Source organism: Salmo salar, chromosome 08 (genome assembly GCF_965601325.2).
Source record: "Salmo salar chromosome 08, fSalSal1, whole genome shotgun sequence".
Classification (NCBI taxonomy): domain Eukaryota; kingdom Metazoa; phylum Chordata; class Actinopteri; order Salmoniformes; family Salmonidae; genus Salmo; species Salmo salar.
Window position 1 is genome coordinate 13,345,840 of NC_138298.1, and position 26,803 is coordinate 13,372,642.

At 43.9% G+C, this 26,803-nt stretch overlaps 1 protein-coding gene across 2 annotated transcripts in view; it reads left to right on the forward strand.

Annotated features, from left to right (window-relative positions):
* Positions 1 to 683: 683 nt before the first annotated feature.
* Positions 684 to 26,803, forward strand: part of LOC106610017 (protein FAM193A) — a 43,535-nt gene continuing 17,415 nt past the window's right edge. Inside the window, exons 1-15 of one of the 2 annotated variants that reach the window (XM_082978385.1) lie at positions 684 to 1,933; positions 4,025 to 4,099; positions 4,484 to 4,738; positions 5,951 to 6,135; positions 14,994 to 15,161; positions 15,723 to 15,954; positions 21,736 to 21,860; positions 22,036 to 22,183; positions 22,506 to 22,580; positions 22,807 to 22,881; positions 23,002 to 23,114; positions 23,536 to 23,790; positions 24,935 to 25,082; positions 25,493 to 25,636; positions 25,836 to 26,120. In XM_082978385.1, coding sequence (XP_082834511.1) covers positions 1,715 to 1,933; positions 4,025 to 4,099; positions 4,484 to 4,738; positions 5,951 to 6,135; positions 14,994 to 15,161; positions 15,723 to 15,954; positions 21,736 to 21,860; positions 22,036 to 22,183; positions 22,506 to 22,580; positions 22,807 to 22,881; positions 23,002 to 23,114; positions 23,536 to 23,790; positions 24,935 to 25,082; positions 25,493 to 25,636; positions 25,836 to 26,120 — 2,502 coding nt within the window. In that variant the 5' untranslated portion in view covers positions 684 to 1,714. The remainder of the gene's footprint in view (positions 1,934 to 4,024; positions 4,100 to 4,483; positions 4,739 to 5,950; positions 6,136 to 14,993; positions 15,162 to 15,722; positions 15,955 to 21,735; positions 21,861 to 22,035; positions 22,184 to 22,505; positions 22,581 to 22,806; positions 22,882 to 23,001; positions 23,115 to 23,535; positions 23,791 to 24,934; positions 25,083 to 25,492; positions 25,637 to 25,835; positions 26,121 to 26,803) is intronic. The other variant, XM_082978384.1, reaches the window with a different exon arrangement.

The following is a 26,803-nucleotide window of genomic DNA, read 5'->3' on the forward strand; positions in this document are numbered from 1 at the left end:
CACTGCCATAATTCACCGTAGGGATGGTGCCAGGTTTCCTCCAGATGTGATGCTTGGCATTCAGGACAAAGAGTTTAATCTTGTTTTCATCATACCTGAGAATCTTGTTTCTCATGATCTGAAAGTCTTTAGGTGTCTTTTGGCACACTCCAAGTGGGCTGTCATGTGCTTTTCACCGAGGAGTGGCTTCCATCTGACCACTAAAACAAAGGCCTGATTGGTGAAGTGCTGCAGAGATGGTTGTCCTTCTGGAAGGTTCTCCCATATCCACAGAGGAACTCTAGACGAAGGCCCTTCTCCCCCGATTGCTCAGTTTGGCCGTGTGGCCAGCTCTAAGGAAGAGTCTTGGTGGTTCTAAACTTCTTCCATTTAAGATTAATGGAGGCCACTGTGTTCTTGGGGACCTTCAATGCTGCAGACATTTTTTGGCACCCTACCCCAGATCTGTGTCTCGACACAATTTTGTCTCGGTGCTCTACGGACAATTCCTTCGACCTCATGGCTTGGTTTTTGCTCTGACATGCACTGTCAACTGTGGGACCTTATATAGACAGATGTGTGCTTTTCCAAATCATGTCCAATCAATTTAATTTACCACAGGTGGACTCCAATCAGGTTGTAGGAACATCTTAAAGATGATCAATGGAAACAGGCTGTACCTGAGCTCAATTTCGAGTCTTATAGCAAAGGGTCTGAGTACTTATGTAAATAAGGTATTTCTGGTTTTCATTTTGTATAAAACCTGTTTTCGCTTTGTCATTATGGGGTATTGTGTGTAGATTGCTGAGGATTTTTTAAAATCCATTTTAGAATAAGGCTGTAATGTAACAAAATTTGGAAAAGGTCAAGGGGTCTAAATATTTTCCGAAGGCAGGGTAATGGATGAGGAGAGGAGAAAGGAACAATAAGACCTAAGCACAAGGACCTAATAACCAATATTCTGGCATTTGAGCAAAAAGTGAAATGGGAGCAGAACTAATCTTTAGAGCTGGACTGGACTCGGTACATGGCCAGGTTCTCAGACCAGTGGGCCCAGCAGGAGAGGGTCTGAAAGAGGGAGCGGGGAGAGATGACGAGGAAGATCTACTGCTCAGTGCTCACCACCAGAGATATCCAGGATACTCATGAGAAAGTGTAGAAAGAGAAAGCTGAGATGTGGGTAAGAGCTGTAAGGATGCAGAAGAAGCGCGCCTCCTTAAGCGCGCCTCCAAGCAGACCAAGGCTGAGAACGCAAGGGCAGAGACGGAGAAAGCTTAAAATTATCAATACTTGCCCACTCCCCCTTGAGGACACATAATTGCATATACCTGTAGCATACAAATTGCCACTTGCATTGATGAACAGGAGTGGTTATGGTTATGAATGGGATCATGAATGGTCACTTCTGGTGTTTTTCCCAATTTTGGGGATACAGTCAGAAAACCAGTTTGTCATTATCCATCTCACCAGCACTAACGGAAAAAACATCATTTCCCATGAATCCTCAAAGACAGATGGGGGGACGTACTGTTGAAACGCAAGCTCGAGCAGCCAATTCCTGTCCAGTGGCCATATTGAAATCTCAAATCTATTAGGACTCTAAAGGTACTGGGTGGCTGTCTAACTGGAAGTCTTTAAAATATCGTATTTTTATAACAGAGGGATTTGAGCCAGACATTCCACCTGAGACTCTGCCTGTACTGGACGGCAAGTTGTCTCTGACTTTTGTTGGAAAATGAGTCCAACCGATGCTAAAAGAGGAGCTAAACGCAGAAAGAACAAGCGGGGCGGTGGCAGCAGTAGCACTGTCTGCAGTACCAGTGGCAAGGCCGGGGTTTCAGCCACGGCCCTGAGTCCTCAAGCCACGGCAACACCCGTGTCTGCCATGGGCTTTTTGACACCAGGGAGCTCTGGAAATGGGCACATGGTCTCTATAACAGGCCTGAATGGAGAGGTGAGAATATACAGTCGACGTGTTGAACACTAACGTTAGAGATCGCGTTTACACATAATCGACAGACATTTGAGGCCTGACATTCTTCAGTAACGTTAGCTAAGCCACTGAGGTAGATAGCTAGTTAGTTAACGTTAGCAAACGTTAGTTAACTCGGGGAAATGGCAACCTGACGTTGACAACAGCCAACAAGTTCGTTTAGCTGGCTAACTACGTTAGTAAACTTTCTAGATAAGGTAACGCGTTAGTTATAACGTTAGCTACTTGCTCAACTTGAACATAAACTAGCCTGGCTGACGTTTCTAGCCATCTTGTTCTAACTACTCGACAACCACAATGTTGACAGCCCGAAAATAGCATAATTTGCTTACTCGACAGTCGTTATCTTATTAGCTTATTAGCTAACTGTTTGCGACGTTGTGTGAGTGGATGTTTGTTACTTGCTAGATGGATAACTTCGTTTACACGCTAGATAGTTAGCTAACGTTAGCTATGACCAAGCTCACCATCGACACTGCACTGTGCCCTTAAACTGAATAGTCTCTTGTAACTGACTAGCAACTAGTTACAGAATGCAGCTAGCTAACAATTTCGCATCAATTTGTACAGCCAGTTGGCCGTTCATTTCTTGTCTGATGTTTTCATATTCACAATTTTAGCAGGAGTAGTGGCTCACCAGACTAACGTTACAGGAAGTCTCAGTCGTGTCTGCCAGAGTCATCGGATTTACCTGCCAAGTAACAGTAGGCCTATAGTTTGTTTACTCGAACCAATTATTTAATAGGTAGGTCATTACTAGTTAGGTCGTCCGCTGCGTTTACAGACAAGAATAATGTGTAAGATAACTGCAAGTCTACTGTCACACAGCCAAGCGAGCCAAATAACTTTCACAACCACGATCCTGCAATATACCAATGGCATAGCTAACATAACAACATTACATACTTTGCTGTGAAATGGCATATTGAGTGTCTTGTTTTATTCTAGATTTCTTACCACCTCTCCATATATTGTAGCTATGCCTTTGTCAGTCTCTCTATGTCACAACAGTAGCCAGGGAAACGACATCCACTAATCACCAGACTAGGCCTATCATGTGTACGTCACATTGGCTACTACTAGGTTTACCATCTTTAGGGCTGAAGGACTTTCTCATATGATGAGCCAATATTCCCAAACAAGTCCATAATGCAGACTTGTTAATAACTTGCATACCTAGTCACTGTCTTAGCAAATCCAAGGAAAGTCTGATTTGAGCAAAATGCAACGTATTGCACTCACTCATTCAAAGATTGAGTTTCATTAGAATAACTAGCCTATATGCCAGACATTTTCTCCATTATATACATTCAGTAGGCACCATCTCTTGCAGGACCAGTTATGGATCAAATGATTCATCTTGTTGGTTGTGTACTCAAGGAAAGAGAAAGACAGCTGCCAAGAGATGCTGGGTAGTGTACTTACTTTACATGGCATCTGCTGCCTGTCTTTGGGAAGGTTTGGGGTCAGTCCCACTAAAGACAAACAAAGCAGCTAGGCCAGGCTACTAATTGTGGAAGGAATTTGCGTAGATCTGCTCAGCATTTACACTAGTCAGGACTATTATTTTCATCTAAGAAGTAATATAATTTTCTCATAACCTTTTGTTTACCTCATCAATGTCTTTTGATTCATTCTTCAGATGTTTACAAAGTCTTTGCATAGTGCATACATACACTGCATTTGATCTATCAACTCCAAATTGAGACTACACTCTGCATATGTAAAGATCAGCTGTTGAAGACAGAAACAGCAGGTGAACTTGCTGGCTGCGTCAATATACTGCTGCGCTGAGCATTAATATGAAACGTAATATCTGCATATGCTCCTTGCAATATCGCCAGGACACATCATCAACTGCTTTGTGTTTTATTTGTAGTTCAAATAACATAATTTGGAGACAAACCTTAATTGTGTGTGGCCAAGTAGCCCCCAGCCAGGTCAAGTGCTAACATGCTTCAGATGGCCTTGTAATTGACGCTTGGCATCGGTGCTAATGAGAGGGGTGACTCCGGAGGTGTTGGTTCATGTCGGGCCCTTTGTGTCCTCCAGGTCCCTATGAACGGTAACGTTACACCACAATTTTCGGAGGGGCCGGTGAATTCCGACTTCTCTGGAGTCCTTCAGGTAATACATCACTCACTGTCTCTGCAGCTACTCATGTTAGGCCTACGGTAACATAGATCAGCATCAGTTTATCTGCTATGAGTATCACTGTCTGTGTGAACTGAAAAGCCCCGGGGTGGCGTTCAGTATGCGCAAAATGTATGAAAAAAATGGAGATGGCCCATCCTAAACTTTAGGACCAATAATAACTCTACCAATCAGTTTCCAATAAAAACAAATGTTCTACCTGTTTGTGCTTACTGCTCGTGACATTGTCTTAATTAACTTTAGAACCTGCCTGTGTAGGCTTCATATTGGAGGACTAGTTAGTAGCTACTGGTTACTGCCACTACAGTAGTGCTACACACTCGTCTAACTGACATCCACTCCGTCTCCAACCACCAGACCCCGTTCACATTTGGCCTGAGCCAGAGGGCCCCATACTCCACTACCGGTGACCGCTGCCTCCTGTGCCGGAGTGAGCGCAAGCCAGACAGCACCCTCTATCCTGACACGGGGCTCCCCGGGGCGGGGCAGAATGGTATGGCGCAGTCCCCCAAGTCCCCCAGCGCACTGCATCTTCCCCTGTGGGTGTGCTCTGACTGCCGGCGCACGGTAGAGAAGGAGGACCGCCACTCCTCCCTGGAGCAGTCGCTGGTGGTGAGTCACCACGGGCTGGTGGAGGGGTGTGGGTGGATGGAGGGAGAAGTAGGGTGGTGAAAAGGTGATGCTGGACCAATGAACTGAATGACAAAGGCTGTTTAAATGGATATTTGTGTGCACACGTTATGTTTTCATGTTGTGAGTGTGATATGGGGGTATAGAAATTTTTATAAAGAAAAACTTTTATAAACAATAGCAGACAGTTCCATGTTGATCTGAGCTTTGCTGTTAGAAAACCACCACAGTGTCCGACTTTCGGCTGTCGCAGATACCTTCCCCGACTTCACTCGCTGACTTTCGTCTACTGTCAGCTTTGTTAGCGTTACTGCTCGAACGCATCCATAGAGCTGGCGCAAATACGTGATGGCATACTAAAGGTAGAGCACAACAAGGAATAAAGAGGTAAGGAGACAGTGGGCTTGCAGGCGACTGCCGACTGACTGATCTACACATTTCCTTGCCATAAATAACTACTCATTATTATTTGTAGATTAGTCAGTCACCATTTACCCAAATGCATGACAGATTTGATGATGTTGGAAACGGCCAGAGAGAGAGAGACCGACCCGTACCACACAGACGCGTAACACACACACAGAGAAAGCGGGGGAAACAGGCAAGCTACAGGTGGAGTGTAACAAGGAGCAGAAACACCTGAGTCCTGAACAAGCACACATTGTATAACATTACAGATTCCCTCTGTCTGATGACTCAGCATTATAGAGGCTTTAGCTCCTCCTTTCCTATCAGCGGGAGATAATGACCTAAGACAGAAAGCCACACCAGTGTTTAGACGTCTCTTGCTAATGACTTCATGTTAATGGCTGTTCCTCGTACACTGTCTTGCCTCACTCGTAAGAGCCACTCTGTTGGCGACGTCTAGCGGCTAATTGAATTTTGAAGTTGGGGAGAGCCCGACAATTCCTGGAGTGCCTTCTGGCCTGGAATGTGCTTGTTTTTCTTTCCATCTCGTTTTCTGCTATTTGCTTGATTACGTTCTCTAATTTCCCTCCTGTTCTGGAATTTTGTCTCTAGTCAAGTATAACGAGCATCGATTTCTATGTGCACTTTGCTGCAATGAAATAGTTCAGAATACAAACCTAAGGTGACAGCTGGTAAAGTTATGTATGTCACTTTATGGTCACGCTTGGTTGCATTATCACTGCTGTTTTGCACTTTCTGATGCCATGTAATTTCTCATTCCCCCAGAGCCAAGACTTCCTGTTACAAATGCCTGTGGGTAATGGAGGCTTGGGCCAAGAGCTGCCCACCACAGGGGGCAGACTGACCAATGGTGGCACACCCCCAACCCTCCCCACTCTCCCCATCCCAGACCTCACCACCCCTATGACCGCTGACACCGTGTGCAGTTGTGAGGCCTGCAACGAGAGACGGTGAGCTGGATGGACGCATTTAGTGGTGGTCATGAGACAACCACACTAGAAAGGGCGAAAGTGTCTATCGTTTCACATATTGAGCTAGCTTAGTATATCAGCTATGTGTTCAGCAAGTTTCAAGAAGCCGCCACCTGTGCTACCATCCTTTCTAGCATTGTCAGATAATGACTTATCTAGTCCACCAGCCGGCTCTCTCTGTCGAACAGTCTGGAGTGGACGACCAATCCGCTGGTTTTATTGGTTGATCTGTCCATCAGCATCTTGTTTTCTTTTTCTTTCAAATACTTTAACTTCACTTGATTGATTACCTGTTTGCTAAAACTCTAATAGTTCACCTAATTTCAGTTTGTGACAAAATAAGCTAAACTCAGCAAAAAAATGCAGTCCCTTTTCAGGACTCTCTTCTTTCAAAGATAATTCGTAAAAATCCAAATAACTTCACAGATCGTAATTGTAAACGGGTAAACACTGTTTCCCATGCTTGTTCAATGAACCATAAACAATTCATGAACATGCACCTGTGGAACGGTCGTTAAGACGCTTACAGACGGAATGCAATTAAAGTCAGTTATGAAAACTTAGGACACTAAAGAGACCTTTTTACTGACTCTGAAAAACACCAAAAGAAAGATGCCCAGGGTCCCTGCTCATCTGCGTGAACTTGCCTTAGGCATGCTGCAAGGAGGCATGAGGACTGCGGATGTGGCCAGGGCAATACATTGCAATGTCCGTACTGTGAGACGCCTAAGATAGCGCTACAGGACGGCCAGCTGATTGTCCTCGCAGTGGCAGACCACGTATAGCGAGGCCTGTACTCTGGAGCGGTGTCGATTTGGAGGTGGAGGGTCCGTCATGGTCTGGGGCAGAGTGTCACAGCATCATCGGACTGAGGTTGTTGTCATTGCAGGCAATCTCAACGCTGTGCGTTACAGGGAAGACACCCTCCTCCCTCATGTGGTACCCTCCCTGCAGGCTCATCCTGACATGACCCTCCAGCATGACAATGCCACCAGCCATACTGCTCGTTCTGTGCGTGATTTCCTGTTGGATTGGAGGGTGAGGGCTTGGGGCTATTTCCCCCAGAAATGTCCGGGAACCTGCAGGTGCCTTGGTGGAAGAGTGGGGTAACATCTCACAGCAAGAACTTGCAAATCTGGTGGAGTCCATGAGGAGGAGATGCACTGCAGTACTTAATGCTGCTGGTGGCCACACCAGATAATGACTGTTACTTTTGATTTTGACCCCCCCCCCCCCCCCCCCCTTTGTTCAGGGACACATTATTCAATTTCTGTTAGTCACATGTCTGTGGAACTTGTTCAGTTTGTCTCAGTTGTTGAATTGTTGTTGTTGGTCATGTTCGTTTCATATAAAGCAGTAAAAAAGTAATATGTGCTCAGTACTTGTACGGTTTTAAGCCGAATACTTCTCTATGCTGCCTGCAGCATAATCTGTTTTCTATTGCGCACATATGATAGACAGTTGTTGGTCTGAACACGTCTCTGGAGCCACTGAGACAGAGGAGCATGTATCAATCCTTCACTGCAATTCATTGATTTACTGCTGGCCGCAATAAATCAATGAATTGCAGTGAAGGATTGATACATGCTCCTCTGTCTCAGTGGCTCCAGAGACGTGTTCAGACCAACAACTGTCTATCATATGTGCGCAATAGAAAACAGATAAACAAAATAATAATGATTCTCAAATCAGTCGAGTCATTTAAAAAAGAACGACTCGTTCGCAAACTGCACATCACTACCACATATTTCCCTGTTACCTCTTCGGTCACGGTGATCTGGCTCTGCTGTGGTGGCTGTTCGGACCAGAGTATGTGAGCGAAGCTGGAGCGGATCGAAGAGTGGAGCGTGCCCAGTTTGACTGGCGCAAGATTCCCAAAGGCTGGAGCGTCGGCCTTCTTTCCAGCTCCAATTTCGCTGCAGTAGCGCTCACTTCACGAACTCAGGGCATGCCCAGCCCAGGATGCATTTGTAGTCTCCTTGTGTGCTGCTGCTATAGCCCCTTGCTTTAGCTACTGTGATGGAGTTCACTAAATATTTTCATAAAGAAACTGATAAGTCAAGGTGACTTACAAAGATGAAAGAATCTTTGTTGAATCTGAGAAGACACATCCCAAAAGCATGATAGTGTACTTACGTGTACACAGTGGTGGAAAAAGAACCCAATTGTCATACTTAAGTAAAAGTAATGATGCCTTAATAGAAAATGACTTTAGTTAAAGTCACCCAGTAAAATACGACTTGAGTAAAATCTAAAACTATTCGTTTTTAAATATACTTAAGTATTAATCATTTCAAATTCCTTATATAAAGCAAACCAGACTGCACCATTTTTCTTCTTTCTTTTTAACCAGGGGTATACTCCAACACTCAGACATAATTTACAAATGAAGCATGTGTGTTTAGTGAGTCCGCTAGATCAGAGGCAGTAGGGATGACCAGGGATGTTCTCTTGATGGTTCAATTCACGCACTAACATTCAGAATGTAATGAGTACTTTTGTATGTCAGGGAAATTTATGGAGTAAAAAGTACATTTTATTTTCTTAAGGAATGTAGTGAAGTAAAAGTTGTCAAAAATATAAATAGTAAAGTACAGATACCCCCCAAAAAACGACTTAACCTGTTGGGGCTAGGGGGCAGTATTTGCACGGCCGGATAAAAAACGCACCCGATTTAATCTGGTTACTACTCCTGCCCAGTAACTAGAATATGCATATAATTATTGGCTTTGGATAGAAAACACCCTAAAGTTTCTAAAACTGTTTGAATGGTGTCTGTGAGTATAACAGAACTCATTTGGCAGGCCAAAACCTGAGAAGATTCCTTACAGGAAGTGGCCTGTCTGACCATTTCTTGCCCTCCTTGATCATCTCTAACAAATACAGGGGATCTCTGGCATGACGTGACACTTCCTACGGCTCCCATGGGCTCTCAGAAGGCGGGAAAAAGCTGAACGATGTAATTCCATCCCCAGGCTGAAACACATTAGTGCGTTTGGCAAGTGCTCTATCAGAGGGCCATTAGACTGAGGCTCGTGCATGAGGGGATAGCATGCTTTTACTTTCACTCTCTTTGTAATAAAAAACGATTTTCCGGTCGGAATATTATCGCTTTTTTTACGAGAAAAATGGCATAAAAATGGATTTTAAACAGCGGTTGACATGCTTCGAAGTACGGTAATGGAATATTTAAAACATTTTGTCACGAAATGCGCCATGCTCGTCACCCTTATTTACCCTTTCGGATAGTGTCTTGAACGCACGAACAAAACGCCGCTATTTGGATATAACAATGGATTATTTGGGACCAAACCAACATTTGTTATTGAAGTAGAAGTCCTGGGAGTGCATTCTGACGAAGACAGCAAAGGTAATAACATTTTTCTTATAGTAAATCTGACTTTGGTGAGTGCTAAACTTGCTGGGTGTCTAAATAGTTAGCCCTGTGATGCCGGGCTATCTACTGAGAATATTGCAGAATGTGCTTTCATCGAAAAGCTATTTTAAAATCGGACATATCGAGTGCATAGAGGAGTTCTGTATCTATAATTCTTAAAATAATTGTTATGCTTATCGTGAGTAATTTAGTAAATTCACCGGCAGTGTTCGGTGGGAATGCTAGTCACATGCTAGTCACATGCTAATGTAAAAAGCTGGTTTTTGATATAAATATGAACTTGATTGAACAAAACATGCATGTATTGTATAACATAATGTCCTAGGGTTGTCATCTGATGAAGATCATCAAAGGTTAGTGCTACATTTAGCTGTGGTTTGGGTTTATGTGACATTATATGCTAGCTTGAAAAATGGGTGTCTGATTATTTCTGGCTGGGTACTCTGCTGACATAATCTAATGTTTTGCTTTCGTTGTAAAGCCTTTTTGAAATCGGACAGTGTGGTTAGATTAACGAGAGTCTTGTCTTTAAAATGGTGTAAAATAGTCAAATGTTTGAAAAATTGATGTTTTTGCATTTTTGAGGTATTTGAATATTCAGCTTTGATTTCTTTCATCACATTCCCAGTGGGTCAGAAGATAAAAACACACAGGTGTATTTGGTTGCATTGATTTTAAATTGTTTAACTTGGGTCAAATGTTTCAGGTAGCCTTCCACAAGCTTCCCACAATAAGTTGGGTGAATTTTGGCCCATTCCTCCCGACAGAGCTGGTGTAACTGAGTCAGGTTTGTAGGCCTCCTTGCTTGCAGAAGCTTTTTCAGTTCTGCCCACAAATATTCTATAGGATTGAGGTCAGGGCTTTGTGATGGCCACTTCAATACCTTGACTTGGTTGTCCTTAAGCCGTTTTGCCACAACTTTGGAAGTATGCTTGGGGTCGTTGTCCATTTGTGAGACCCATTTGTGACCAAGTTCTCATTTACAACTGCGACCTGGCCGAGATAAAGCAAAGCAGTGTGACAAAAACAGCATAGTTATACACAAACACACGTACAGTCTATAACACAAAAGAAAGGAAAATAGAAACATCTGTGCAAATGTAGAGGAGTAGGGAGGTAGGCAATAAATGGGCCCTAGAGGTGAAAATAATTACAATTTATTATTAATACTGCAAGTAGAGATACTGGGGTGCAAAAGGGTAAGTAATAATATGGGGATGAGGTAGTCAGGTGTGCTATTTACAGATTGGCTGTGTACAGGTACTACGGTGATCGGTAAGCTGCTCTGACAGCTGATGCTTAGAGTTAGAGAGGGGGACTCCAGCTTCAGAGATTTTTGCAATTCGTTCCAGTCATTGGCAGCGGAGAACTGGAAGGAAAGGCGGCCAAAGGAAGTGTAGGCTTTGGGGATGACCAGTGCAATGTACCTGCTGGAGCGCGTGCTACGGGTGGGTGTTGCTATGGTGACCAGTGAGCTGAGATGAGGCGGGGCTTTACCTAGCAAAGACTTATCGATGACCTGGAGCCAGTGGGTTTGGCGCCGAATATGTAGTGAGGGCCCGCCAACGAGAGTGTACAGGTCGAAGTGGTGGGTAGTATATGGGGCTTTGGTGACAAAACAGATGGCGCTGTGATAGACTACATCCAGTTTGCTGAGTAGAGTGTTTGGGGCTATTTTGTAAATTACATCACCGAAGTCAAGGATCGGTAGGATAGTCAGTTTTACGAGGGTATGTTGGCGGCATGTGTGAAGGAGGCTTTGTTGCGAAATAGGAAGCCGATTCTAGATTTAATTTTGGATTGGAGATGCTTAATATGAGTCTGGAAGGAGAGTTTACACTCTAGCCAGACACCTAGGTATTTGTAGTTGTCCACACAGAGCCGTCCGGAGTAGTGTTGCTAGTTGGGCGGGAGGGTGCAGGCAGCAATCAGTTGAAGAGCATGCACTTAGTTTTACTAGCAGTTAAAAGCAGTTGGAGGCTACAGAAGGAGTGTTGAAGCTCGTTTGGAGGTTTGTTAGCACAGTGTCCAAAGAAGGGCCAGATGTATACAGAATGGTGTTGTCTGCGTGGAGGTGGATCAGAGAATCACCAGCAGCAAGAGCGACATCTTTGCTATATACAGAGAAAAGAGTTGGCCCGAGATTTGAACCCTGTGGCACCCCCATAGACTGCCAGAGGTCCGGACAACAGGCTCTCCGATTTGACACACTGAACTATCTGAGAAGTAGTTGGTGAGGCAGTCATTAGAGAAGCCAGGGCTGTTGAGTCTGCTGATAAGAATGCGGTGATTGACAGTCGAAAGCCTTGGCCAGGTTGAAGACGGCTGCACAGTACTGTCTTTTATCGATGGCGGTTATGATATAGTTTAGGACCTTGAGCGTGGCTGAGGTGCACCTATGACCAGCTCGGAAACCAGATTGCATAGTAGAGAAGGTACGGTGGGATTCGAAATGGTCGGTGATTTGTTTATTAACTTGGCTTTCGAAGATTTTAGAACTGCTGGGCAGGATGGATACAGTCGGGGGGGAAAAAGTATTTGATCCCCTGCTGATTTTGTACGTTTGCCCACTGACAAAGAAATGATCAGTCTATAATTTTAATGGTAGGTTTATTTGAACAGTGAGAGACAGAATAACAACCAAAAAATCCAGGCATGTATATGTGCTTTCTTGAGCAGGGGGACCTTGCGGGCGCTGCAAGATTTCAGTCCTTCGCGGCGTAGTGTGTTACCAATTGTTTTCTTGGTGACTATGGTCCCAGCTGCCTTGAGATCATTGACAAGATCCCCCCATGTAGTTCTGGGCTGATTCCTCACCGTTCTCATGATCATTGCAATTCCACGAGGTGAGATCTTGCATGGAGCCCCAGGCCGAGGGAGATTGACAGTTCTTTTGTGTTTCTTCCATTTGCGAATAATCGCACCAACTGTTGTCACATTCTCACCAAGCTGCTTGGCGATGGTCTTGTAGCCCATTCCAGCCTTGTGTAGGTCAACAATCTTGTCCCTGACATCCTTGGAGTGCTCTTTGGTCTTGGCCATGGTGGAGAGTTTGGAATCTGATTGATTGATTGCTTTTGTGGACAGGTGTCTTTTATACAGGAAACAAACTGAGATTAGGAGCACTCCCTTTAAGAGTGTGCTCCTAATCTCAGCTCATTACCTATATAAAAGACACCTGGGAGCCAGACATCTTTCTGATTGAGAGGGGGTCAAATACTTATTTCCCTCATTAAAATGCAAATCAATTTATAACATTTTTGACATGCGTTTTTCTGGATTTTGTTGTTCTGTCTCTCACTGTTGAAATAAACCTACCATTAAAATTATAGACTGATCATTTCTTTGTCAGTGGGCAAACGTACAAAATCAGCAGGGGATCAAATACTTTTTTCCTTCACTGTACCTGGTAGGTTCCTTGATGATTTGTGTGAGATTGAGGGTATCTAGCTTAGATTGTATGACGGCCGGGGTGTGTAACATGTCCTAGTTTAGGTCACCTAACAGTACAAACTCTGAAGCTAGATGGGGGGATCAATTCACATATGGTGTCCAGGGCACAGCTGGGGGCTGAACGTGGTGTATAACAAGCGACAACTGTGATAGACTTGTTTCTGGGAAGGTGGATTTTTAAAAGTAGAAGCTTGAATTGTTTAGGCACAGACCTGGATAGTGGGACAGAACTCTGCAGGCTATCTCTGCAGTAGATTGCAACTCCGCCACCTTTGGCAGTTCTATCTTGTCTGAAAAAGTCATAGTTAGGGATGGAAATTTCAGGATTGTGTGCTAAAGCAGTGAATAAAACCAACTTAGGGAGGATGCTTCTAATGTTAACATGCATGAAACCAATGCTTTTACGGTTACAGAAGTCAACAAATAAGAACGCCTGGGGAATGGGAGTGATGCTGGGGGCTGCAGCGCCTGGGTTAACCTCCACATCACCAGAGGAACAGAAGAGGAGTAGGATACGAGTACGGCTAAAGGCTAAAAGAACTGGTCGTCTAGTGCGTTCAGAACAGAGAGTAAAAGGAGCAGGTTTCTGGGCACGGAAGAATAGTTTCAAGGCATAATGTACAGACAAGGGTATGGTAGGATGTGAGTACAGTGGAGGTAAGCCTAGGCATTGAGTGACGATGAGAGAGTTGTCTCTAGAGGCACCATTTAAGCCAGGTGCGGTCACTGCATGTGTGGGGGGTGGAACATAAGTGCTAGCTAAGGCATATTGAGCAGTGCTGGAGGCTCTACAGTGAAATAAGACAAAAATGACTAACCAAAACAGCAATAGACAAGGCATATTGACATTAGGGAGAGGCATATGTAGCCGAGTGATCATAAGGTCCAGTGAGTAGCTAGGCGAGCTGGAGGCACGGCGATTCAAACACCAGTCCCTCCTGCTGACTCATTTTACTGTGGGGATTTGGATACTTTTGTACCTGTTTCCTCCAGCATCTTCACAAGGTCCTTTGCTGCTGTTCTGGGATTGATTTGCACTTTTCGCACCAAAGTACGTTCATCTCAAGGAGACGGGACACGTCTCCTTCCTGAGCGGTATGATGGCTACGTGGTCCCATGGTGTTTATACTTGCGTACCATTGTTTGTACAGATGAACGTGGTACCTTCAGGCGTTTGGAAATTGCTCCCAAGGATGGACCAGACTTGTGGAGGTCTACAATTTTTTTTCCTGAGGTCTTGGCTGATTTCTTTTGATTTTCCCATGTCATGCAAAGAGGCACTGGGTTTGAAGGTAGAACTTGAACTAAATCCACAGGTACACACACCTCCAATTGACTCAAATGATGTCAATTAGCCTATCGTTGTGCTGGTGTTCCAGCACAAGGTTGCACAGAGTGCAAAACAATTTGCCCCCACTTTCATGTAAAACATTTTTAAATAGTTTTGCACGGCCTTTAACTATGATTTTTGTTGGCAAATGAGATGGTTTCCTGTTCATTGTTCTGCCTGTCAGTCGTTATCTGTCAGTAATCAACCATAGGCTTTACACGCTTACCTGGGGTGGGGGGGTAGAGTTTGTTGTTTGCTTGGGCTGTTTTCCATGGTAACAGTGAACATAATTGCGAACCCTCTTTTGATTGGACACTTGTGCGGAGATTGGTCAAAATAGCGAGCTCACGCATAAATGCGTTGCATTCGTTGATTTTTGTGTTGAATTATGCAATCACAGAATAGTGGAATCCTGGAGGGACTGGATATTAGCCCTTTAAAAGAGGAACATGGATGCACAGAATCACTAATACTTCTACTATATTGGTTGTATTCGTATAGTAAATTAAGTAGGAAACGCTCATTTTTGTTTTCTGTTGCATAATGTTTAACTGTTGCTTGCCCTAATGAACATGACCCTGGGTCCCTTGTCTAAGAGCACCCAGTGACCTCTCACTGATGCATCACAATTACCTCTTTGACCTTCACCCCCTCCAGGGAGATTTCAGCTGAGTCAGAGCGCGAGTCCCAGCTGCTGCAGAACCATTGGTCGGAGGTACGCTACCTAGTGCGGTGCATCTACCGCCAGACAGGCACGCCGCTGGCCGACGACAACGACCATCCCCTGGACCGCGACAAGGAGGGCATGAAGGAGCTGGTGGACAGGTAAGAAGACCCAGCTAGAAAAAAGGCAGCATGTCTTCCACCCTCTTTCCCTCAGTCTGTCTCTGCCTTCTTCCTTTCTCCCCTCTTTCTATTCCTTCCATCTTTCCTTCCCTCCTACTTGACTTTACACACTTCCTACCTTCCTACCCTTCATCTCTCGCTGCTTCCTGCCTCATTCCTTTCTTTCCTTTTGCCCTCCATGCTCTCTCCCATCCCTACCATCCTCTTTTCACTTCCATCTTCAAGGTGATCAGTTATCTGACAAGAGTACCGCAGTAATCATTGAGGAGTGGTTACCTCACTTTCCCTTATTCAATTTTGCCAGATAAGAGATTACCTTCAGAAAATGGTAAGTCATTTCAGAGGCTAAATCTTCCTCTGCTACTACTTGGGTCTAGACCATTTGTTACGTCGTTCCAGGAAAATTAAATCAAATTCAAGTCATTTGAAAGTGTTTGAGATGCATTTGACCCAGGACTGACCACCATAGATAATCACTACAAGTATTAGCATATTGTACGCTGGGTCTTATGATATCCATCTTACCCACCTCCTGTTCAGGCTGTGCGAGAAGGACCCGTATCAGCTCTACCAGAGGCTGGAGCAGCAGGCCCGCGAGTACGTCCTAGAAATGAAGGTGTGCCTGCTCAAGCACCTGTCGACCGGCTCCAAGGCTGCGGCGGCCGCCGCCCAGGGCCCCCCACAGGCCCACCAGTTCGTCTCGCTGCTCCTGGAGGAGTACAGCGCCCTCTGCCAGGCTGCGCGCACCATCAGCAGCTTCCTCCTCACCCTGGTGAGTCTTCCGCTGTTAGCGATAGCATTAAAGATACCATCACATTAGCAATAGTATAGTCTTAGACCAATGGGCTTTTAAACAGTCTTGCTCAATAATTTTCAGGATTGGCATTTCCGCTAGCCTTAGTGTTAGCCTTAGTGTTAGCTTGTGCGTTAGCCTTTATCAAATCAAAGTTTATTTGTCACGTGTGCCGAATACAACAGGTGTAGACCTTACAGTGAAATGCTTACTTACAGGCTCTAACCAATAGTGCAAAAAAGGTATTAGGTAAACAATAGGTAAGTAAAGAAATAAAAACAACAGTAAAAAGACAGTGAAAAACAGTAGCGAGGCTATATACAGTAGCGAGGCTATAAAAAGTAGCGAAGCTACATACAGACACCGGTTAGTCAGGCTGATTGAGGAAGTATGTAGATATAGTTAAAAGTGAATATGCATATATGATAAACAGAGAGTAGCAGTAGTGTAAAAGAGGGGTTGGGGGGCGCACACATTGCAGATAGTCCGGGTAGCCATTTGATTACCTGTTCAGGAGTCTTATGACTTGGGGGTAATAGCTGTTGAGAAGTCCTTTTGTCCTTTGTCCTTTTGTCCTCTCTACTACCGGTTGCCATGCGGTAGTAGAGAGAACAGTCTATGGCTGGGGTCTTTGACAATTTTTAGGGCCTTCCTCTGACACCCCCTGTTGTAGAGGTCCTGGATGGCAGGCAGCTTAGCCCCAGTGATGTATTGGGTCGTGCGCACTACCCTCTGTAGTGCCTTGCGGTCGGAGGCTGAGCAATTGCCGTACCAGGCAGTGAAGCAACCAGTCACAAGGCTCTCGATGTTGCAGCTGTAGAACCTTTTGAGTATCTCAGGACCCCAGGCTTTGTCGTGCCCTCTTCACGACTGTCTTGGTGTGTTTGGACCATTCTAGTTTGTTGGAACTTAAAGCTCTCAACCTGCTCCACTACAGCCACGTCAATGAGAATGGGGGCGTGGTCGGTCCTCCTTTTCCTGTAGTCCACAATCATCTCCTTAGTCTTGGTTACGTTGAGGGAGAGGTTGTTATTCTGGCACCACCTGGCCAGGTCTCTGAACTCCTCCTTATAGGCTGTCTTGTCGTTGTCGGTGATCAGGCCTACCACTGTTGTGTCGTCTGCAAACTTAATGATGGTGTTGGAGTCGTGCCTGGCTGAGTACAGGAGGGGACTGAGCACGCACCCCTGGGGGGCTCCAGTGTTGAGGATCAGCGTGGCAATTATGTTGCTACCTACCCTCACCACCTGGGGGTGGCCCGTCAAGAAGTCCAGGATCCAGTTGCAGAGGGTGGTGTTTAGTCCCAGGATCCTTAGCTTAGTGATGAGCTTTGAGGGCACTATGGTGTTGAACGCTGAGCTGCAGTCAATGAATAGCATTCTCACATAAGAGTTCCTTTTGTCCAGGTGGGAAAGGGCAGTGTGGAGTGCAATAGAGATTGCATTATCTGTGGATCTGTTTGAGTGGTATGCGAATTGGAGTGGGTCTAGGGTTTCTGTGATAATGGTGTTGATGTGAGCCATTACCAGCCTTTCAAAGCACTTCATGACTACGGACGTGAGTGCTACGGGTCTGTAGTCATTTAGGCAGATTTCCTTTTGTGTTCTTAGGCACAGGGACTATGGTGGTCTGCTTGAAACATGTTGGTATTACAGACTCAATCAGGGACATGTTGAAAATGTCAGTGAAGACACCTGCCAGTTTGTCAGCACATGCCCGGAGCACACGTCCTGGTTACCTTTACTGTTGCCTTTGTGTTAGCCATTTTGTTAGCATCAGACTAGCACAGAGGGACAATGCTTGGTGCTGCTCAGTGTCTCTTTAGCGATTTAGCCTGAATTTTGGCGACAACATGAGCTATACTAGACTTGCCCCCAGTACGCGAAGGCTAATAAGTGACGTTGCCTCAGTAACTCGCACAGGATTAACATGGGCTTTAGAATCTCCACAGAACTCCTGGACAAGCCAAAGACGGTGTCACAGAATGACTCATACTTTTCGGAAGCAGCACAGATGTTTGTCTGAAAGTTGTCACCTTAGATTAGGGACAATTGTCATCAGCCTAGACAGCTGCCACTGCTGTGGTTCTGGAATACGGGGTAGCAGCCATTTAGCCACCTGACAATGGTGTCGCTCCAGTTAAATTATACATACACACAGTGAGGTCCAGATTATTGACAGCCTTGATAAAGATGATTTAAATACTGAGCTATATTTTATGCTCAAAGAAATTTGGTAAATTATTTTATACTAATACAATTGCTCAGAGAAAGCGATTTTTGTTTATCAAGTAATAAAAAAAATTCTCTCAAAGGTAGAGGTCAAAATTATTAATGTTTCAATGCTTCACCTTTTGAGAATAACGGCACTGAGCTGAGATGACCATTGCAAAATGTAGATTTTGTGACCAATTTAAGCATTTCTTCGTGGATTTTGATGTGTGCTTGAGCATAGAATATAGCATAGTATTTGGATTTTTCTATAGTCATTTTTGCTTATCTTTATCAAGGGTGTCAATAATTTTGCACCGCACTGTATATTTAAGAATTTTCCGAATAATTATTATTATTATTTTATTTTTAAAAAAGTGTTAACTTAATCGGGGTAGGGGGCAGTATTTTGACGTCCGGATGAAAAGCGTGCCCGTAGTAAACTGCCTGCTACTCAGGCCCAGAAGGTAGGATATGCATATTAGTAGATTTGGATAGAAAACACTCTGAAGTTTCTAAAACTGTTTGAATGATGTGAGTATAACAGAACTCATATGGCAGGCAAAACCTGAGAATAAAATCTAACCAGGAAGTGTGGAAATCTGAGGTTTGTAGTTTTTCAAGTGATTCTCTATCCAGTATACAGTGTCTGTGGGGTCATTTTGCACTTCCTAAGGCTTCCACTTGATGTCAACAGTCTTTAGAACGTTGTTTCATGCTTCTACTGTGAATGGGGAGAGAATAAGAGCCATTGGAATCAGATGACTGAGAAAATGACATGAGCTCAATCGCGTGCGCTCACATGAGAGTTAGCTGTGTTCTTTTTCATTTCTGAAGACAAAGGAATCGTCTGGTTGGAATATTATGGAAGATTTATGATAAAAACATCCTAAAGATTGATTCTATACATCGTTTGACATGTTTCTACGAACTGTAATATAACTTTTTTGCGCGAGCACAGTGGCTTTGATTACTCGACTGAACGCGCGAACAAAATTGAGGTATTTGCATTTACATTACATTTTAGTCATTTAGCAGACGCTCTTATCCAGAGCGACTTACAGTAGTGAATGCATACATTTCATACATTTTCTGGTACATCGTACTGGTCCCCCGTGGGAATCGAACCCACAACCCTGGCGTTGCAAACACCATGCTCTACCAACTGAGCCACACAGGACCCGTTGAACTTTATCGAACAAAACAAACATTTATTCTGGAACTGGGATTCCTGGGAGTGCATTCCGATGAAGTTCATCAAAGGTAAGTGAATATTTATGTAATTTGTCATTTCTGTTGACTCCAAAATGGCGGTTATCTGTATGGCTTGTTTTGATATCTGAGCGCTGTACTCAGATTGTTGCAAAATTTTCTTTTGCCAAAAAGCTTTTTTGAAATCTGACACAGCGGTTGCATTAACCTGTTAGTGCTAGGGGGCAGTATTGACACGGCCGGATAAAAAACGTACCCAATTTAATCTGGTTACTACTCCTACACAGTAACTAGAATATGCATATAATTATTGGCTTTGGATAGAAGACACCCTAAAGTTTCTAAAACTGTTTGAATGGTGTCTGTGAGTATAACAGAACTCATATGGCAGGCCAAAACCTGAGAAGATTCCATGCAGGAAGTGGCCTGTCTGACAAATTGTGTTTCATCTTGGCTCTTTTTATTGAAGTCTGAGGATCTTTGCAATAACGTGACACTTCCTACGGCTCCCATAGGCTCTCAGAGCCCGGGAAAAAGCTGAACGATATCGAGGCAGCCTCTGGCTGAAACACATTATCGCTTTTGGCAAGTGGCCGATCAGAGTACTATGGGCTTAGGCGCGTGCCCGAGTCGACCGAATGCTTTATTTTCTTTCGTCTGTTTACCTAAACGCAGATTCCCGGTCGGAATATTATCGCTTTTTTTATGAGAAAAATGGCATAAAAATTTATTTTAAACAGCGGTTGACATGCTTCGAAGTACGGTAATGGAATATTTAGAATTTTGTCACGAATTGCGCCATGCTCGTCACCCTTATTTACCCTTTCGGATAGTGTCTTGAACGCACGAACAAAACGCCGCTGTTTGGATATAACTATGGATTATTTTGAACCAAACCAACATTTGTTATTGAAGTAGAAGTCCGGGAGTGCATTCTGACGAAGACAGCAAAGGTAATAACATTTTTCTTATACTAAATCTGACTTTGATGAGTGCTAAACTTGCTGGGTGTCTAAATAGCTAGCACTGTGATGCCGGGCTATCTACTGAGAATATTGCAAAATGTGCTTTCACCAAAAAGCTATTTTAAAATCGGACATATCGAGTGCATAGAGGAGTTCTGTATCTATAATTCTTAAAATAATTGTTATGCTTTTTGTGAACGTTTATCGTGAGTAATTTAGTAAATTCACCGGCAGTGTTCGGTGGGAATGCTAGTCACATGCTAATGTAAAAAGCTGGTTTTTGATATAAATATGAACTTGATTGAACAAAACATGCATGTATTGTATAACATAATGTCCTAGGGTTGTCATCTGATGAAGATCATCAAAGGTTAGTGCTACATTTAGCTGTGGTTTGGGTTTATGTGACATTATATGCTAGCTTGAAAAATGGGTGTCTGATTATTTCTGGCTGGGTACTCTGCTGACATAATCTAATGTTTTGCTTTCGTTGTAAAGCCTTTTTGAAATCGGACAGTGTGGTTAGATTAACGAGAGTCTTGTCTTTAAAATGGTGTAAAATAGTCAAATGTTTGAAAAATTTATGTTTTTGCATTTTTGAGGTATTTGAATAACGCGCCACGGGATTACACTGGCTGTTGAGTAGGTGGGATGCAAGCGTCCCACCTAGCCCATAGAGGTTAAGGAGAAGTGTATCTATAATTCTTTGAATAACTGTTTAATATTTTATCAACGTTTATGATAAGTATTTCTGTAAATTGATGTGCTCATTCACCGGAAGTTTTGGAATGCAAAACAATTCTGAACATTACACGTCAATATAAAATGGGTTTTTTGGATATAAATATGAACTTAATCGAGCAAAACATGCATGTATTGTGTAACATGAAGTCCTATGAGTGCCATCTGATGAAGATCATCAAAGGTTAGTGATTCATTTTAGCTGTATTTCTGGTTTTTGTGACGCCTCTCCTTGCTTGGAAAATGGCTGTGTGGTTTTTGTTGTCTTGGCGCTGTCCTAACATAATCTAATGTTGTGCTTTCACCGTAAAGCCTTTTTGAAATCGGACAATGTGGTTGGATTAACGAGAAGTGTATCTTTTAAAATGGGATTTTTGTTGTTTTGAATTTTCCTCCTGCTATTTCACTGGCTGTTGAATAGTGTGTCCCGCAGGTGGGACGCTGGTGTCCCACATACCCCAGAGAGGTTAACAGATAGTGAAAGAGGATGATAATGGGGAAAGACATCGAGGTTGTGTCAAACGGCCCTATGCGAACACAGTAGGCGTGTGCCTGAGGCTGCGGCATTACCGCTAGACCGGCCAGGACGCATGAACTTGGTTTCTAACTCTTTTCTTGTCTGGGTTCCACAGGAGAACGAACACTTACAAAAGTTCCAGGTGACGTGGGAGCTGCACAACAAGCACCTTTTTGAGAACCTGGTGTTCTCTGAGCCCATCCTGCACAGCAGTTTACCTGCACTGGTTGCACAGCTGAGGTAAGACGTTATTAAAGTGTATACTTCATATAATCCCTTTGTTTTGTTTGTTTTAGTATAGCAACATCATTAAACCTGGTCTATCCTCAAACCTAAATAGGCCATTGGTATGATAAACTGGTCTAGCTGTGTGTTTCCAATGTTTTCTTAAAAAAATTATGCGATTTCTGATTAGGCACGGCACGGCCTCCCACGACTCGTACAACGAGGACATGTACAGGACCCTGCTGGAGCGCTACCAGCAGCTGGAGCAGGAGATGGCCGCCGTGGCGGCCGAGTGGCAGGAGTGTGAGAAGAGGATTGACGACTACGTCGACGAACAGGTACACACACACACACACACACACACACACACACACACACACACACACACACACACACACACACACACACACACAGACAGACAGACAGACAGACAGACAGACAGACCAAGAGAAACACATCAAATACACACACAATATCCCTGTCTCTGCTACACTCCACGGGCTGTTCCTTGTGTGTTACAATGGAACTTAAATAAGTGTAATTTACATATTGTTATGTCCTGAAGGTTTTTAACAAATGCATCTCCTTTGAATGGTTTCTTTTGAATGGTTTTCTTTTGGTTTTTCTGATGCTTAACAACTAGTTTTCTCTTTCTGGCAGCTGCTTTTTAAGGTGGAGGGCCAGAATCTCACAAATCAACGGACAGAACCACATAAGTCCTTAATTAGCAAAAATGTAAGTAGTTTATCGCACAACTCAATTTCAAGTCATTTAAGACAATTACTCTAGGTATCAGCATTGGCTATCTTTTCATTCCCTAACCATTACCCCTTTTATTTATGTCATATTATTTATATAGTTCAACAGAGAAAAGGTGGATAAGTGCTCTAACTTATTAAAAAGCCGACACATTTCGACCTCAATCTGTCAAAGCTCATAATTAATGTCTACCCGTTTCCAGACTTTGAAAACAAAACAACGGATGCTGAAGGAAGACTGGGAGTTCTTTAAGCAGAGGAGGTTTATAGAAGAACAGGTATGATGAACAAACAGTCTATAGAAATAGTCGTTTTCTTTGGGTGAAACTGGCCGGACAGATTTTGATCGTGTACGTTTTTAAATCTGCTGTACGTGAATTTTATTTTTCTCTTTGCAGTTAACCAACAGTAAGAAGTCTTTAGCTGGTGACAGTAACTTTACAGACACGATGAGAATGCTCTCCTCTCGTCTCAGCATTCCAGACTGTCCAAATTGCAATTATCGAAGAAGGTGAGTTTGGAGGATTCATTTTGCTTGCGATTTACAGATGGTGCGTTTGTTTCTTTGTAACGTGTAAGGTAAAATACTCATTTTTTTATTTATTTTTTAATTCTATTTTTTTTTAATCTTTTTTTTTTTTACCTATGTGTGTACTGTACGACACAAGTTCAATAAGACGTTCAAACTTGTGTGCAAGTATGTTTTTAATCATCATTTATTAACCCAAAGTAAAACAAACCGATGTTTCTAACCAGTACCCAGTGTTATTCAGTGACCTGAAAGGAAATGGGGTATAAAAGTGTTTAGCATCTCATGAAACACATCAATATATCAACCACAAAAACGATGACCTGGAACACCACCACTGGCCACCTGCGACCCAACCTTTGTGAAACCACCTTTTAATTAACAACCATCGCTCCTCTCCCAGATGCACCTGCGACGACTGCAGCCTCTCCCACATCCTGACGTGCGGCATCATGGACTCGCCCATTGCCGAGGACCTCCACATCAAGCTGCCGCTTCAGGCCACGGAGCCCCCACAGCACCGTGACTACCTGGCTGAGGTGCACACCCCCAGCCTCTCCTCCGGGGGCAGCTCAGCCTCCGCTTCGGCCTCCAGCTCGCCCATCACCATACAGCAGCACTCGCGCCTCATCCTGCCAGAAGGGGTCGCCACCACCTTGTAAGTCCACCAGGGGTGGCGTGTTCTTTGTTGTAAAAATATGTATTTATTTATTCAGCAGATTATAGCAAATTTATTTTCAAAACAAGACCTAAGTATATCATGTAAAGCAATAAAATATCACAGGAAAAAAAACATACAAAAAAGCAATACATTACAATAATGTAAAAATATTTATATATCTATCAAAGATACACATTACTAAAATGAACAAAGAACAGGCTTATGAGTTCATGCTAGTGCTGGGACGATCAACTGAAAATTATCAACACTTATCGTGGATGTTATGCTGATATCGTTAATTACGATAAATAACCTATAGGGCCCTACTAGGCTCGGCAGGTAGCCTAGAGGTTAGCGTTGGTCAACCGGAAGGTTGCTGGATTGAATCCCCAAGCTGACAAGGTAAAAATCTGTCGTTCTGCCCTGGGTGCCGAAGACGTGGATTTAAGGTTTAAATGCGGAAGGCACATTTCAGTTGAATACATTCAGTTGGACAACTGACTAGGTATCCCCCTTTCTCTAGAGAATTATTTTACCTTTATTTAACTAGGCAAGTCATTTCAGAACAAATTCTTATTTACATTGATTATTTACAATGAACCTGGCCTAACCTGGACGATGCTGGGACAATTGTGTGCCGCCCTATGGGACTCCCAATCACAGCCGGATGTGATGCAGCCTGGATTCGAACCAGGGACTGCAGTGACGCCTCTTGCACTGCGCCACTCGGGAGCCCTTAAATGTGAAGTATGAAATTAGTTTGCTAATACGGGTAGTTGTTAATGGGACAATTGATAGCTACAATATTCAAAGTAGGAGTTTTAAGGGTAATATTACAAAAAAATAACTGTTGCACATTGTTATAAAGTTATTGTTCAATTTATTTTGTCCACATTGCCCAGCTCTAGTTCATGCTACCAGCAGGATTTATCCCAATATCTAGTTGTTATAGATGTATTTATTGTGGTTATGGTTACTCTTGTGGTATATGTAGTTATAACTCCTTGTTATCAGGTATGTGCTCTCCAATCATGTAATGTCATTTCCTATAATAATTTTATCATGTTAACAGGGCCACTCCTGTTTTGGTATTCACCTTCATTATTTTCTCTTTCCCTATCTCTCCCTCCTCGCATGGTAGTGACGACAATGAAGTGCCTCCACTGTTGGGCAAGTTTGCGGACATCTACCCCATGGGCGGCTATGAGGACCCAGGGGTGGTGGCCGACATGAACGGCCTGCACAGCGAGCTCAACGGTGGCGGGGAGAACATGGCGCTCAAAGATGAGGTGTGTGGGTGGTTGACGGCTCCGGGGTGTAGTTTACCCTAGGTACAGATCTAGGATCAGCTTCCCCTCCCCCAATCCTGACCATAACCATTAGTGGGGGAAATGCAAAACTGGCCCAAGATCAGAATCTGGGGCAACTTCACCATACACTGTGAGTGATGGTGCCCTTGATGCAAGTTTAACACATTTCACTGCTGAATTGCTCTGTCCAAGTTCCTGGACTGGGAAAGATTTGATTGAGGAAATGTTCTTTGACTCTTAGTTATTCCTGCTTCCTTTCTCTCTCCCATCTCTATCCTCCTCACTCTCCTCTCTCCCTCTGTTTTCTCTCATCCTCTGCCCACTTCCTCCCATCTCTCTTTCCATTCCCCTCACTCTCCCCCCTTCCTCTAATTTCTCTCTCCCCCCAGTCTCCTGGAGGGAGCAGCAGTAGTTCGTCGGAGGGCGACGAGGAGGAGGCTGACGAGGAGAGCTGCGGGGAGCCTCCGGGCCAGCGGAGGGAGCATTCCCCAGGGAAGAGCAACAGCCCTCCGCCCTACTACCAACAGCAACAGGTACAACCACACTACACAACTAGGGCTTGAGGAAGAATTGGAATCAGGTTAACCTACTGAGATATAGAATACCTAGAGAAAGATTCTATTCAATTTGAATAGATTCCAATGCATGGGGAACACAGCCTCCACATAGCCGATTGTATGTCGCCGTCTAAGTAAAACTCATGGTAGGCATCTTGTTTCTCTCTCATTCCAGGTGGAACAGCACGCCTGTGAGTGCCACGTGTGCAACCAGGACCTGTCCTCCTCCCTCCCCCCCCTTGGCCCAGCTCCCCCCCTCTCCCCCCGCCGGATCCACACTCCCCCCTCCGGCCACCACCATCAGTTCTTTACTGAGGGCAACAACCAGACCCCCAGCCATTCAGCCCTCCACCTCTACCCCCACATCCACGGCCACCTACCCCTGCATAACCTCTCCCACCTGCCCCGGCCCCTGCTGCACCCCACACTCTACCCCAGCCCCCCCCTTTCACACAGCAAGGTGAGTGAACACACACATACCACCAACAAGGGTTAAGGGTAGATGTTACCCTTAACCTCTCTGGGCTAGGTGGGACGTTAGCGTCCCACTCTATTCAACAGCCAGTGGAATCGCGTGGCGCGAAATACAAATACCTCAAATGCTATAACTTCAATTTCTCAAACATATGACTATTTTACACCATTTGAAAGATAAGACTCTCGTTAATCCAACCACGTTGTCCGATTTCAAAAAGGCTTTACAGCGAAAGCAAAACATTAGATTGTCAGAGTACCCAGCCAAAAATAATCACACAGCCATTTTTAAAGCAAGCATATATGTCACAAAAACCCAAACCAAAGCTAAATGCAGCACCAACCTTTGATCTTCATCAGATGACACTCCTAGGACATTATGTTATACAATACATGCATGTTTTGTTCAATCAAGTTCATATTTATATCAAAAAACAGCTTTTTACATTAGCATGTGATGTTCAGAACTAGCATACCCAACGCAAACTTCCGGTGAATTTACTAAATTACTCATGATATATGTTGACAAAAAACATAACAATTATTTTAAGAATTATAGATACAGAACTCCTTTATGCAAACGCTATGTCAGATTTTAAAATAGCTTTTCGGCGAAAGCACATTTTGCAATATTCTGAGTACATAGCTCAGCCATCACAGGCTAGCTAT